The sequence below is a fragment of the Cygnus atratus genome, chromosome 2 (genome assembly GCF_013377495.2).
Source record: "Cygnus atratus isolate AKBS03 ecotype Queensland, Australia chromosome 2, CAtr_DNAZoo_HiC_assembly, whole genome shotgun sequence".
NCBI lineage: Eukaryota > Metazoa > Chordata > Aves > Anseriformes > Anatidae > Cygnus > Cygnus atratus.
Window position 1 is genome coordinate 10,614,192 of NC_066363.1, and position 16,192 is coordinate 10,630,383.

The 16,192-nt window shown below is 37.5% G+C and overlaps 1 protein-coding gene across 1 annotated transcript in view; it reads right to left on the reverse strand.

Annotated features, from left to right (window-relative positions):
* The window catches only part of VIPR2 (vasoactive intestinal peptide receptor 2), a 58,147-nt gene that overhangs the window by 15,755 nt on the left and 26,200 nt on the right, over positions 1-16,192 (reverse strand). The window contains exons 5-6 of the mRNA XM_035564298.2: positions 5,686-5,783; positions 1,126-1,267 (exon numbers count right to left, since the gene is read on the reverse strand). Coding sequence (XP_035420191.1) covers positions 1,126-1,267; positions 5,686-5,783 — 240 coding nt within the window. The remainder of the gene's footprint in view (positions 1-1,125; positions 1,268-5,685; positions 5,784-16,192) is intronic.

The window sequence follows — 16,192 nt, forward strand, 5'->3', positions numbered from 1 at the left end:
TTTTAGCAGCAAGACTTGGTGTTTTTCTAACCCTTGTGCATGAAAATCTAGTAAATACACTAGCGTGCTGTTGTGGTTTAACACTGACAAGCAGCTCAGCACCACACAGACACTCTCTTGCTCCTGCTCCTCTGGAAGGGATTGAGACAAACTTGTGAGTTTGAGATAGGGGTAGCTTAATGGGGAAAAAAAAGGCTATATAGATGCAAAAGCAGAAAAACTGTATTCTCTACTTCCCATCAGTGAGTAATGCTCAGCCACTTCTTGGGAGGCAGGGCCTCAATACGTGCAGTGGGATCTTGGGGAAGACAAATGCTTTCATAGCAAGAGCTCCCCCTTCTCCTTCACCCCCAGCTTTTATTGCTGAGCCTGACATCATATGGAGTATCCTGTTGGTCAATTTAGGCCAGCTGTCCCTCCCCACCTCTTGCCCGGCCCCATTTTACTGGCCTTTGTGGCCAGGGGTTGGAGATACAGCCTTGATGCTGTACCACCACGGCTCAGCAACAGCCAGAACAGTGGTGCCATATCAACACCATTCCAGCTGCAAGTGCAAAGCACAGCCCTGTGTGGGCTCCTGTGGGGAAAGTTAACTCCATCCCCCCCAGAACCAGTGCACTTGCCAAGAACACAGACCACAGCAATTCTGTCCTATTCAGAAAGTACAAAGGACTTGTTAGAGGTAACTCCTGCAAATAAAGGATAAAGAAAACTCCTCCTTCCTTATTTCTTTCCCTCCACTGGTATCTGCCTGGTCCCTGGACTCCTGATAGAGCTGTTGGAAAACTTCCAGACAAGCTGCCTTTCACCCTTCCCATCTGATGGCACTCCTCTTAATCTTAAAATCTCCCAGGATTAACGCAGTGGCTATATTTATTCTCATCTATAGCTGTTTGTGATTTGTTTTGGCAGATTGATCTGCTGTCCGTACATGGACATGCAAACCAACAATAACTTCTCTTACTTCTTCTCTGGTTACTTCTAATAGACCTCCTGACCGGTCATTATATTCTCTGCAGAACTGTGTACGCTGACAACTCGGTATTTCTGAATATTTACAAGGAGCCAGGAGGACAACTTAGTGACACAACAGTATTATGCCAGGTAGTAAATGAGGTTTATTACCCATGAGGTTTGATCCTCTTCACAGGGAGCAGTGTTGGAGCTGGAATAGAGAATATCATCCTTGACTAAAACAGAGATTGCTCTTAGAATGAAGGAGAGGAACAGGTTCAGATGGATGTAGTTCCGAGTACAGTGAAGTTTTCTAAGAAATTAAAAAACAGGCATTTTAGATTTCAAGACAGAAAGGCTCTTGAACAAGCTTGTATTACTTTCTGGTTGTTTCTTAGTAATAGGAACCTTAAGAGCCTACCCTTTCTTTCTCTGTCGAATTGTCAGTACTGCCTTGTTGTTTTCTTTTATCATCATCACCATCATCATTATTATGTGCTGTCCAAAATATACAAATAAAGTTTCTCTTACACCTTTTCAGTATCAAAGACCAAAAGATCACAGTGGTGTTTTAACATAAGTTGACAGTAAACATATGTAATCATATCCTTTTGTGTGTGCACTCATTTTCCAGCAAATAAAATGTTGATTAGCCTGGAAATATTTCAGAAATGCTACCTTCTATTTTTTTCTGGTTTCATTTTTTACTTCTTTAACTCCTTTATTTTGCTAAATAATGCTTTTTTTATCCTACTATGTGAGTCTATGCAAGAACAATTAAAAATGCATGCAGAGCATTAGATGGCCTATCCTTTCTGTCCACTGAGATGTAAAGCTTTCCTTCTTTAGTCCAGCAGACACGCAAAAGCCTTACAAACAAATGACAAATTAAACCTTCCAAGTAAGTGAATGAGTGTTTGGGGGGAGTGAGTTAGAAGCCGAGGGCATTTCACTTAAGACACACTCCTTTCAAGATCTTCCCATTTTACAGATATTTGTTTTAGCAAATGGCCAGAAACCAAACTGTTAAGATTTTTTTTGGTCAAAAACAGAACCTTGAACTACATCAGGATATAAACCAGAAGCCAGGCTATTTTAGCAAGTATGAACAATGAAAGAATGAAGATACAATAGAATGTTATGGCTAGTCATTGTGGTGTGCGATGTCAGCTTCCACGCAGTCTTCAGGTTTTGATTTTTACAGAACACTGAATAATGCAATGACTAAAGTAAGCACAGTTGCAGTGAGCTTTGGGACATAAATATGTCTATCTTGCTAGCCTATGGTTTGGCAAAGGACATAATACCAGGCTAAATTCACATCAGTTGTTAAAAAAATCAGTGATTTCTGTGGCTGTATGTGTCCTTTGCTGAAAATGGTTCTGAGAAAAACTGAAATACCACTATTACTCTGGACTGCATCACATGTTCCTATAGGACTCAGAGATACGTGCAAGATGCGAGTGGGAGAAAATATTTTTCATGAGTGACTAACTTAGATTATTAGTTCTTCATCCCTTTCAGTAGAGGAAATTATAAATGTTAGATCTACAAAAGGCTGTCAAACCAACATTTTGGAGGTGGTGGGCAAGAAAGTCTCTTTAATTAGGGTTAGGTACTATGATTCAGAACAACAAAAAAATGCTGTTTTTTAACAGTGAAACAAAAGGTGCTATCCATTTTTCCTGTGATAAGGCTAAGTTATGATAGAAAAATGTCATGTGAAGAATGTTGACAGTTAATGCACGGGAGCACATCTTATAAAAATGATTGAGATTCATATTTTTCTCCTTGTTAATAAACACATATTAGAAAAACTGACGTTTTTGGTAAGGTTTGCTATACAGGAGTTACCCTGAAGAAAGTATATTAAGGTAACTAGAATTTCAGTGTTAAGCAGAAATATGCTGTTCTACAATTTGTTTTCACTCTGAGTTGAAACAAACCAATATGTTTTAAAATATTTGAAAAATACTTATTTTCAAATCAATTGTTTTGTTTCCACTTTTCTAAAATTTTATGACGTTAAAATTCAGACATTCAAAATGAAGAAACATGCATTCTAAGAATGGTAAAGGCACTTCTCTTGACTAAATCAAAATTATTAATTTGATGTTCATAAAATGTTTATAGAAATGAGAATGTGCCTGACAAATTGGCAACCTCTAAGAGAAAAGTATTGTGCCAGAAAATTTACAGTTAGCTTTAACCACAGTAACTACATGGAGTATTATGTGGGGAGTGACACTGTAGTAACTTGAAAAATGCTGCCAGCTTAGTCTAGCAAGGTATTTTGAGATATTCATATTCTATGTCTTTGTTCTGAGATTAGAAGATCAGCCAGAGATAAGATCCTTTTGTTTTACAATGCTTCTAAACCTATCGTTTATATTAATAATGGGAGCCTATGTACTATTTCTATAAAAATCAAAATCTAGTAAAGTGGCAACCATCTTTTGAAGAAATGTAAAACAGAATATTGCAACTGCACAGAAACTTCCACCAAAACCAAACCAAACCAAAACAAAACACTTTTCAACACCCGACAGTTCTGCCTTTCATGTGCTTAAAACAGCTGATACTTTAAGCTGATACTCTAAACAACTGCAAAGCCCTGAGGCTGAATCTGCTCTGCCAGACGATACATAACAATTTACAGTGGAGTGCAGAAGTAAAGCAGTAATACCTAAAAAAGAATTTCCACTTCTTTGTCATGAACACATGGCCTACACTTAAATTAAATTCCACATCACTCCATGTTCTTTCAGAAAATAATACTGCACATAGTTGGGATTACATGCAGTATAATTTGAAGCATACATATACAAATCCAGCAATGCACAATTTTAATTATCTCTGGGTTTAGTAATATCCAGAGTTCAAAACTTAATCCTGCTGGAAAAAGTCAGGATTTTGACAACCCCACTGCTTTAGTAACTTCTGATTCATAACTCACTGCCTAACTACCAAATCTCCTTTAGACAGTTTCACTTAGAGAAGTTGTTTGCTCTGCTTTTTAAACACAGCAAGGTGAAAGTTTGCAGGTTACATTCAGAGGTGAATATACCTCAGGGGTGAGTGAATGATCTTTACAAATACAATAATTGACATTGTCTATAAAGAACACTGGGACCTTTCAGGGCAAAGTATGCTTCTTGGGTAAGAGGTGTAAATAGCTGAGTAGTAAAAAGTTAAATCTGAGAGAAACATTCAACTTTTCCAGTCTCTGTCCTTAGAAAATAACCAAAATGTATGGGATGACCTAAAATGTGTCAGAGACATGCACAGACATACACACATAGCCCTTTGCTTTACAATTGCTTCAGCTGTAGCCTTACACAAGAACTGTCTCTTTGCTACTTGCTTGGGAAACCAAAACAGGGGTATTTTTACAGTTTATTTGGGTTCCTAATTTATATAATTATGTTAGGAGTCTAATACCCTAGATTCCCTGTAGATAATCAAAAGAAACAGACAACTTCAGGGTAAGACTTGGAAGACCTTATGAACCCCTGAAAAAACTCTGTGTCTTTCCGCTGAACCAACAGAGAGACTGGGAGATCTCAGCTTGGATATTTAAATTGTTTGTAAAGTTGCAGGACTTGAGTGAACCTCTGAAATTCTTGATCTGTTTGTTACAACTGACTTCTGGGTATGGACAACATTCATATGTCTATAATGTAATGTCTTCGGTGTGTTAGTAGGTTTTAGCAGTTTTGAAAATGCATGATTTGCCTGTAGTGTTTGGTAGTAGAAACCAAAGATAACTATGAATGACTCCTTTTTTTTTTTTTTTTTTTTTTAAAGATATTCCAAAAGATAATCATAGGTCATGTATCTGCTCTTAATCATCTCTGAATATTTAAATATTGAGAAAATTTTATGTTAGTCTCAAAGATTTACAGAATGTGGCATAGGAACTGTTCATCAGAGGACTGAGGCTCTGTCAAACAAACATGCAGCCCTCTACAAATTACATGTACTTTTTTTTTCCCTGCTAATCTGAGAGATGTATTTGCTTGTTCTTCTTGGCGCAGAGTGGAACTGAAAAGTTGTATGAGGTTAATAATGGAGAATATGAAAGTTACTCTATTAGACAGAAGTGAAACATAAAGGCATGAAAGTGGAGAAAGTGAGAAAAGCTATGACATCAATAATAAGATTTTGCTCTTTATTTTGCCACTTGGGGATTCCTTTCCATCTCAGAAAACTCCCAGAAATAAGGCAAAAACAATACACAGTACTGCCTTTCCCAACACTGCCTAAGGAAAACATTGTCCACTCAACACTATCCTTCAGCACAATCACCCACCCTTGCTACTTCTCTTGGACAAATTAATGATTACCTTCAATTATAGTACCCCTGGAGACAACTCAGAAGCTTCTGAAAAGGATGGCTGCCCACTTGTCTGGTTAAGACCAGCATCCTCCTCATTTTCAAGACCAATTTGTAGTATAAATTTTTAGAATCAAAGAAAAAATACTCTATAAGTCCATTCCTAAATGACTATTCTTTTTTACATAGGCTGTGATGTCTGTACATTTGTTAAGTGCTTTGACATTTTTAATATGATTGGTGCTAGCAAAAATCATGTTAGCATCACATTACTGTCAGCTGTTTGAGAAAAAATGCAAAAATTATGCATTTTCTAAAAATCAGAGCAGTGAGTTATCAAACAACAATTAAAACAGCCTTACCATTGTTCATATTTACTCATGAAAAATACATACCTGAAAAGGCAAAGGATTATACTTCCTGTTGTAAGAGCAATCAGAGATACGCTGTGTCCAAGGGTATAAATTGCCTTCACCCTTACATAGAAGTTGGCCTGCACAGAAATATATATATATGCAGAAAGCACTTACTGACATGCAGAATTGACTGAAATTACGTAATTTTCCATTAAATAGACCTGGAGACTAAATAAATAGCATTATTTTCATTCTTTGCTCTACAGAATGTGATGAGAATGTCTTACATCCTTATTCCATCATATTTTTGCAATCCAACATAACAAGCCAATTGACATCTGCAGAAAATTCAGCCTCAAGAACTCAGATGCACAAACTGGTGCAATTTCAGCTGATTATTCCATGTCAGTGAGGTCAAAGAAAGTATGAGATTTAAAAGCTTCCATAAACAATTGAAATGAAGAATGAGCCACAGTTTGAAGGAATGTATCATCCCCGAAAAAGACAGTCTCTCTGTCCTTCTGCTCCAGTGTGCTTAGCAATGCATTTATACATGAGTTTAATTTTAATGACATATCTAAATCCCATTAATTTTGTAATCTATGTGTTCAAATACTTGCCACCCAAAGAACCCTTTCCTTATTTAGTTAAGTTATTTGCTATAACTTGGAAAGGAATTTTTTCAGCAGAGGAAAAGCAGACTGAAGCACACAGTCTGTTGATTAACTGCAGTTATGTGTAAATTTACCAGCTACGTATTACATTAAATCCCATTCTAAATGACAACATCGAGTAATGCTAAATACCTCAGAATTAAGCAGCTTCTTCATTTGTGCTTACAACGAACACATTAGATTGAGATTGTTTTCAACTGAAGCTAAATAAAATACTAAAACAGTTGAGTTTTTTAATATTCTGAAATTGTTTTTTATAGCAGTGTAGCAGTACATGTGCTATGTAAAACAGACAGAATTTCAATATTTATTGCACAGTTATAATACCTAGCTTCTAAAGCAGTGTCTGTAAAAAGTAGCGAGAAAGCAATACCTTTAAATAAACCAAGTTAGCAAAAAGAAAAGTAAATCACTTCATATATTTATTTTTATAAAATTTAAAAGGCCAGGTGAAGAGGCAATTTCAGCAACTTCAATTCATGCTGAAATTAGCTGGACATTCATTTAACACATTATACAGATCATGAACAAGACTAAATGAAATGTGTTAAATGAAATTAAGAATCTTGGAACTACAAGCTGTGGTTAAAGGGGAAAAACAAGGAAAACAGATTAACTGCAGTAGTTCTTAAGACTATTCATTGCAACTGTCATGCTTGTTAGGAGCTAAAAGTGGTATGCAAGGTATCACAGAAAACAAAAATCTCTTTTTTTAATTAGAGAAGGAAGACGTGATGACCTTTTTGACAGCAGTCCTGACATTATAATGCTCTGTAAGCTTTACATAATATTCATGTACTGCAGACTACATACAAAAATATAGACTTACTGAAGGTTCCAGTGTGACTAGAATGACCGAAAGAAAGTTTGTCATTTAAAATCCTGAAGAATAAATATTGCTATAAAAAAAAAGGGGGGGGGGGGGTGCATCCCTGACTGGTTAAAATAGTAAAAGATGAAGTATTATTTTATTGTTCTCTCCAAGATTTGACTCTATAACAGGTCTGCAGCATATTTGGAGAACTCTACTGCCTTCCTAGGGACTCTGCAGGCATAAATTATAGGCTCTATTTCACCTAGCATTAGGTGTCAATACTGCAAATATTAACATTTAAGACAATGTAGGGTCTCTATAAGGACGTCTAGGAAGCACTTCATGTAACTATGTAAGCAGTCAATATGGACTTCACTGGATATATTTCTACTGAGAAGCCTCACAAGGACTAGTGTAGCTACCCACAGACTACCAGCTTGCACTTCGATGGATGCCTGACAAAGATCATTTTTTTCCACATGAATCCCATGATTGCTAAATAGGACTCTAAATAGTTCAGTGTTTCTTGAAGTTATTTCTAAAATAGTTTTCAAGGATAATTCTAAATTAATTTTTTTTTTTCAAAATCAACATAATTTCACACAAAATCAGTTCTGAACTGCCCTTCAATTCCCTGCTAGAATGGCAGAATTATATTCTCCAATTTGGCTCATTTTTGGACAGCTCTAAAAACTATGCCTGGAGACAACTACTTATGAGCACTCCTGTGCTTCTTTAATTTGACTTTTGTCATAGCAAAAGGAACGTCAGACAATCTCCAGGCAATTTTATGGTAATAACGTGATAGTTTCTCAGCAGCAATTACTACAGATCACTGCAGCAGGAATGTTACAAATACATTGGGCACCCTATTTCACCTGTTCAATCTGACCTGCTCTGCAAAATCATGAAGAAAGGATGTTCCAATAAATGACTTAATTTGGCAGCCTTATACACCCGTCATGAGTATTCTGGGAAAAAAAAAAAAAATCCTGATCTTGTGCAGATCAGGAGTTGCAAATGTAGGCTGTAAAGTTTGGAAACAATGCACAGCAGAACCACAATATGTTCTATTTGTTATCATCTTGTTGGCATTTGGAGGCCCCATTAAAACACATTTCTACAGAACGTACAAACAGAAATCAGAAGGGTCTCTAAATCAAAACTTCCTAACATCCACTATGTAAATATTGTAAATTTGAGGGAGATAAATGTCATTTGCAAAAGAAGTTGCAATGACAATAAATCTGTGTTGTTTAAATACTGACTGGAAATTTTCATTGTTCTCTTTCTCAGAAAAAAAAAAAAAAAGATTAGCAGAGATACCCTTTTACTAACAATGATGTTCAGCTAAACAGAAGTCATCACATTGTAACAGAGTAGAGGCAGGGTCTCCCCAGGTGTGCTAAAGGCATGCATGAAAAATCTGGTAAGAGAGGACGTAGAGACAACTTTAAAATGCTCTCATCTTGTACTGGGAACTACCAAGTAGCTTAACCAAAGCTTAACCAAGTAGCTTTAAAACAAACAAACAAACATTGTCTTTCTGTAAATTGTATTTGCTAATAGTCTTCAAAAGGTAATCATGGAAACCAGGACTTCTGATGTAAATTGTGTCCTGGCCCAGTGGAAATGTCTTCTTCCCTCTCATTCAGGTTTCTCACTGTGCTAGAAAATCTTAAAAAAGCTGTAAGGTCCCTTTCTGCTGCACAGTAGCGGAGTAGTTCTATGAATTGGTTATAAGAATTGCTCCAAAGACAGTCTTAGGTCTGCCTGGCTAAGCAGCAGAAATAACTCCAAGATAAGTTTGTGAGTTTGGCACATGCAAGCTCATGCATTTGCTGCTAAACAGATTACTCAGCTGACTCAAATGTACACCTCTCTAAGTACCATGGTCTTCTGGTATTCTCCAGACTTAAGATTAGTTCTCTCTGCGTAGAACCTTCCTTTACCTCCTCACTTGATTCAAAAACTCTTGTGTTGACTTTCTCACTGCTGGTATTTATATTAGGCCTTGAACCCCTTTTCTGCAGATTCTGTGAACAACTCTGGAAATATATAGAATCCTAGAATAATTTAGGTTGGCAAAGACCTCTAAGATCATCAAGTCCAACTGTTAACCCAGCACTGTCAAGTCTACCACTAAACCATGTCCCTAAGCACCAGATGTACACGTCTTTTGAATAGCTCCAGGGATTGCGACTCAACTACTTCCCTGGGCAACCTGTCCCAATGCCTCACAACTCTCAGTGCAGAATTTTTCACTCATATCCAATCTAAACCTCCCTTGGCACAACTCAAGGCCATTTCCTCTTATCCTATCACTTGCTGCTTGGGAGAAGAGACCAACCCCACCCCACTAAAACCTCCTTTGAGGTAGTTGTAGAGGACAATAAGGTCTCTCCTGAGCCTCCTTTTCTCTAGGCTAATAAATGACCCCAGTTCCCTCACCTGCCCCTTGTAAGACTTGTTCTCTAGACCCTTCATAAGCTTCATTGTCCTGCTTTGGACACGCTCCAGCACCTCAATGTCTTGTTGAGCCTCATAAAATTGGCCTTGGTCAATCGATCCATCCTATCCAGATCCCTCTGTAGAGCCTTGGAGAGAACTGGGCCTAATACTGAGCCTTGGAGGACACAGCTTGTGACAGATCTGCAACTAGATTTAACTCCATTCACTCTGTGGGCCTGGCCAAAGTTCTTTACCCAGCAAAGTATACGTCTGTCCAAGCCATGAGCAGCCAGTTACTCTGGGAGAATGATGTGAGAAACTGTCAAAAGCTTTACTAAAGCCTAGGTAGACAGCATGCACTTTTCATTGCTATTTTGATGTAAGGAACCATAAGAATATTTGAATTAATAAAATACATGTACTTACAATAAAGATACTAGCAATTCTATTTATATAATTCTGTTGCTAGTGACTACTTATCCAACATTTACTTGAGAGATCAAATAGTCCAGCAACTATGAGAAGTAATTTCAGCTTACACACTTCCTTTCAACGGTAGGAAGTAGCTATTCTTGAACATTTCACTTTTTTGAGAACCCATTACTCAAGTATTTGACTTCTGCCTGGCACTGAATATAACATTAATTTCTCAAAAATGAGTCATAACATCTTTTACTAATAATTGACACAAAGGATTATCACATTTGACAATCTCACACATGGAGATCTAGTCTCATCTGCCACAGTCCCACTTGCAATATTTAATGTTGTCATCATGTTTACCCAGCTTTTCTGACTTTCATAGCAACACACATACTAGCTCTCCTTCTGCAGCCAGAGATACTGATTACAGAAACAAGACCTGAAAAAAAAAATGCAGTCAAGGGAGACATTCAGTTCATTCTTAAGTAGACATTACCTTTTGGTCAGCACAATCCCACCAACGTAATTAAGTACGTACTTGCCTAAATGTAGTCAACTAGTACCTCTTGAGATGCCCCACGGCATCTAAGATATCTGCATGGCAGATATGACAAAGGCCTCTTAGCTGGAATGGGAGTGGTGTATAAAATGATGCTAGATGTCTATGTTTAGGCAAACACATCAAGCCCTGTTTCCACACACTAGTGATTAGTCAGCTACATCTCAAATAAATATCTAACTTTAGGAATTCTGATTTACAAGTTGAATTTCAGCCTTCCAGATTTTAAAATACATGGTAAGTAAGCTTATGTAAATGACTGGAAAGAATTCAATGTGGTTGACTGTGCAGATGTGGACAAGACTGAAAGACATAAGAAACTTGTTCCAGGACAAGATCTGATGTTCTGAACATAGTCAGTTTCCACCAGATTAAAAAAAAAAAAAAAAAAAAAAAAAGCTACCGTGTACAGTGAAACTTTTCACATTTGAGTTCTATTTTGAATGGAAAAGAACAGATCTCTTGTCTTCGGACCACTTCTCCTGATGCAATATTTGCTATTCAACAAGTCCATTGCTTATAAAACAGACACCACTTGTGTCACCATCTAATTCTCATCTATGTATTGCATTTTTATGATGTTAGTAACATTTTAAAAGGCCTAAGCATACCAGATCTAGAGAGAGATAGTATATTCTCCTTAATTTTTGTCTTGGCTTGGAAGTATTTGCTTGGGAAATATGTAAATTGTTTGGTGCCAAGTATATCACATTTATATCTATGTTTAGTCTGCATTGCCTTTGCTCACTTTTTCCATATCTTTGCCCATCTTCACTTCAGAATGACTTGCACTGGTCCTACGCTCGTTTCTTTCCTTCATTGCTGCTCTGGACAGAGAACCTTGTACACTTGCATAAATAAAGAACACAGAATCAACTGATTTACAGACACGAATGACCCAAGGTCACTCCACTCCTTAGATGGCATGCACCAAGAAGTTTATAGGAATGATTCTGGACCAGAACTCATTATTGGGAAATTGCAGTCAGACCACTGTTCCCATGGGAAACCCTCAATTCTGCTTATATGTTCTGAATTACTCCATGTCAAGAACAATTTGAACTCAATATATCTTTTCCTTTCCCTGTTCTTGGAATCATAAGGGATTCCATTACACTGAGTAAAAACACTGAAATTTCTCTGCTTTATGCAATTCAACTTAGATTTTTTTTTTTTATGGCATAATTTTTTTTGGAGATCCCTGTAAAGTCGATCTTAGGAAAAGCAATTTCACTTCCCTGTAAATGTTTTCCATGCCCAGGAATGTACAGTTTCTGTTTACTTCCTCGAAATAAGTTAGAATAAAGTGCAGGATAGTACAGTGAAGTAACAGATGCACTAATTCATCTGTTACTGTTACATCTGTTGAATGCAACAGATGCACTTAAGCTGCTGAATTTTACAGAGGTGAGTTCATCTGAACTAGGTACCAATTTTCTTATTATAACCTAGGAATAGAAGCAGCAGTGTTATTCATCTTGTCCTACAAGAGACATCTAAAATAATTTGGAGGGACAGTGAAGTAAAAACACCTACTTCTTCATTAAGTACAAAGGGAACCTAGAAAGACTAGAGCAGATGCAGATGATAGGTGTCTACATTTAGTCAATATGACTCTATCTCAGGAGTTTCTCCACTGACTTTGTTGGCCTTCCAACAGGCAGTAAAAGTATTACACAACTTTGGCTCTTTATTTAAGATTTTTTTCCTTTATTCTTTTTTTTTTTTTTTTTCTTCTCCTATCTTGTTTTAAAGGCCATCATATGAAGTTTAGCACTTGTTTTTGCCTCTGTTTGGAAGTTTTTGCAACTGAGGTTCAACTCCCACAGAATTTCAGATATCACGTTTTCTCAGTAATAATATCATGAAAGCGACAACCCTAATATTCTTAAAAAAAAATTCAAGTAACTACCAGTGACTAGGTAAAATGAATAACGTAGGTCTCCTTTAGCTTAATCCATATAATGATGGTATCTAATCCTTCTAAAAGGTAGGCAGCTCAACAGAACTAGTCATTCTCTCTCCTGAGAGAGAGGGAGTCAGTGGAGGAGAACAGACTCTTCTATGCTATGATTCATGTTCTTCACTGTGCTCATGATGATTCAAAGAAATTAGGAGGAAATTATTTGCATCCAGGCTCCAAAGACTTGGTCTACTTTGACAGTACAGAAGGCATGGGCTGTCTGGAATAAATGCAGGTGCGTACATTGTACAATGTAGTCAGATGAAGTTTGTCAGAGTTTTAAATCTTAGCCACGTAAAAGTGTGTATTTTTTTGCTTACTATTCAGAAATATCAGTTTTGTGATGTGTCCTTATGTTACCAGCCATTATATTATTATTTTTGATAACTACACACAATCCTATAGCGATGCCAGCATGTAACAAAACGAGCATGTATCTCAAAGTTACTGAAATAATGAAAAAGAAAACAGTAGTGTTTGGTACACAGATATTACAGAGAAGTGAGAGAGGAGACATTTTTGAAAGGAAATTTACCTACAGATCAGGTGTCAGAAGCTACTGATTAAGGTATGCTTTAAATAATCTTTTGAAATAGAAATATATAAAAATTATGGATTTTAATATTCTGTTGCACCATTCTTACAATATATAGGAACTTTAATATGTATATATACAGCTGTGTGCACATATATTATGTATATTTTATAAATCAGTTAGATACTAAAGTAGTTCAAGTAAACCTGATTTAAATCAAATTAAAGACAATGTTCTTCAATTCAACTTAGTTCAAAACTACAGTTTAACTGATGAAAGCATAGCCAGAGTTTGAGATCCCATCTTTTTAATTCCTTTCTTCTGTTACTATTTACATTTATTCAGAGTAAGACATCGGTGAAAGGACTTGTCATTCTCAACAGATCTAAAATGAGCAGAGTTCTTCACACAAAGAACATGAACACATCCCAATTCTAGATATGACAATCTGCAGATGTTATTCTTGTTCAACATATCCTGTCCTTTTCTCTTAAAGTGCATCTTGCAGAAGACAACACTGCAGAATGATTTTAGAGCAAGTCAAAAAAAAAAACACAGGATGTCCATTTCAAATTTGTTCCTCCTTAATAGCACCCCTATGTTGCGTTTGTGCAAAGAGAAGTTTTGATAAAAACTTTAACAAAAGTTAAAATCCCTTCTCTAACACATTTTGTATCTTACAATCAATGTCTTAAAGCTATGTTGCCTCTTATTAACTCATCATATAACTTGCCTTTCTGACTTGTGCCCTCTATTTTCTGAGATGTGAATCTAAACTTAAATAGGTAGATAGTGAGAGAATAATATCATTGAAAGGTATTTTTTGCCTCATGGCCTCCTTACCTTAGGAATAAAATTCTATCTTCTGTTTTTACCAATGAAGTAAACTCCACTGTACGGAGTTCTTGACTAAGCTGTCCACAGTAATATTTCCGTAATTTCCTGGAGAGTTGATGTCTAATTCATAACCCCTGGGTGCTCTTGGTTAAATGTACAAATTGTTCCTTTCAGGTCTGCTGTCAGCTGGCTGGTCCAGACTATGATCTGCTATCATGTTGCCATGTTACCCAACTTTGGCTGCTGTAATTTTGCAAACGCATTAAATGAATGGGCAAAAGCAATAATATAGTAAGAAAAAAATGAAGGATGTTCCTATTAAAATTGTTTATGCACATTGAAAGAGAATGAAAGCAATTTAAATGGATTTACAGGCTGTCTCAGAATTCAATACAAATGTGTCCATTTCTGACATTACTGTTATTTAAATAGTGAATTTCCAAAGTCAGTAGTAAATAATCTGCTAAAGCAAACGGTGAATGGTCCACAAAACCCCTGAAGGCAAAACGGGATTCCCATGTCCTTTACTCCAGTTCTCTTCTGATTCAGCTATTATCAACTTGTTACTGAGGTGATCTCAGTCCTTAGAAATTTCTTGGAAAATTGGTAGGGGGGAGGGAGAATTGGCCTTGGGAGGCACTCCTGAAGGACAGAGGAGTCCAGGAAAGCTGGACACTCTTAAAGAAGGAACTCCTAAACGCACAGGAGAAGGCTGTCCCCATGTGCTGAAAGATGAGCCAGAAGGGAAGAAGACAGGCCTGGCTGAACAGAGAGCTTTGGCTAAAGCTCGGAAAGAGAAAAAAAAAAAAGTTTTTGAAATTGGAAGAAGGGGAGGGCTACTCAGGAGGACCACAAAGATGTCATCAGGCTGTGCAGGGAGAAAATTAAAAGGACCAAAATCCAACTTAAGCTCAATCTGACTTCTGCTGTTAAGGACAATAAGAAACATTTTTATAAATAGATAAATGAGAAAAGGAGGACTAAGGAGAATCTCAAGCAATTATTGGATGTGGGGGGAAACACAGTGACAAGAGAAGAGGAAAAGACTGAGCTACTTAATGCCTTCTTTGCCTCAGACTTTAGTAGTAAGACCAGTTGTTCTCTTGTTACCCAGCCCCCTGAACTGGAAGATAGGGATAGGTTTGCAGATGAAATAGTGTTGATCTGCTTGAGGGCAGGAAGGCTCTGCAAAGGGATCTGGACAGGATGGATCAATGGGCCGAGGCCAACTGTATGAGGTTCAACATGGCTAAGTGCTAACTGTATGAGGTTCAACATGGCTAAGTGCACTTGGGACACAACAACCCCATGCAACGCTGCAGGCTGGGACAGAGTGTCTGGAAAGCCGCCTCGAAGAAAGGGACCTGGGGGTATTGGTCGATAGCCAGCAGTGTGCTCAGGTGGCCAAGAGGGCCAACAGCATCCTAGCTTGTATCAGAAATGGTGTGGCCAGCAGCAGCAACTCAGGAAGAAATTGTCCCCCTGCACTCAGCTCTGGTGAGGCCACACAGTGAATACTGTGTTCGGTTTTGGGCCCCTCACTACGCAAAGGACATCAAGGTGCTGGAGCATGTCCAAAGAAAGGCAAGGAAGCTAACGAAGGGTCTAGAGAATAAGTCTTATGAGGAGCGGATGAGGGAACTGGAGTTGTTTAGCCTAGAGAAAGGAGGCTCAGAGGAGACCTTATTGCCCTCTACAACTACCTCAAAGGAGGTTGTAGTGGGGTGGGGCTGGTCTCTTCTTCCAGGCAACAAGTGATAGGACAAGAGGAAATGGCCCTGAGTTGTGCCAAGGGAGGTTTAGATTGGATATTAGTAAAAATGTCTGCACTGAAAGAGTTGTGAGGCACTGTGACAGGTTGCCCAGTTGAGTCACAATCCCTGGAGCTATTCAAAATACATGTACATGTGGTGCTTAGGGACATGGTTTAGTGGTAGACTTGACAGTGCTGGGTTAACAGTTGGACTTGATGATCTTAGAGGTCTTTTCCAAAGTAAATGATTCTTTGATTCTATGAAATTTGGTAGACGATTCTATAGCAAGAAATATCTGAGCCATTATATTGACATTCTCCCCATGCCCTCCATTTACACACTACAAGTCACCTGTCAAAGCAGATGGAACTATATCAGTTATATTCACTGTATTCATATGATTTGAAAATTGAAAGGTCCTTCATCTTGTCAGATCTTGAAGGCATAGTAAAACCCCATAATTCAAGCTGGGAGCTGGACTATTGTGTAATAACACCAATTGTGGATGTTTGTATATAAATTGCATTCAGCTGCAT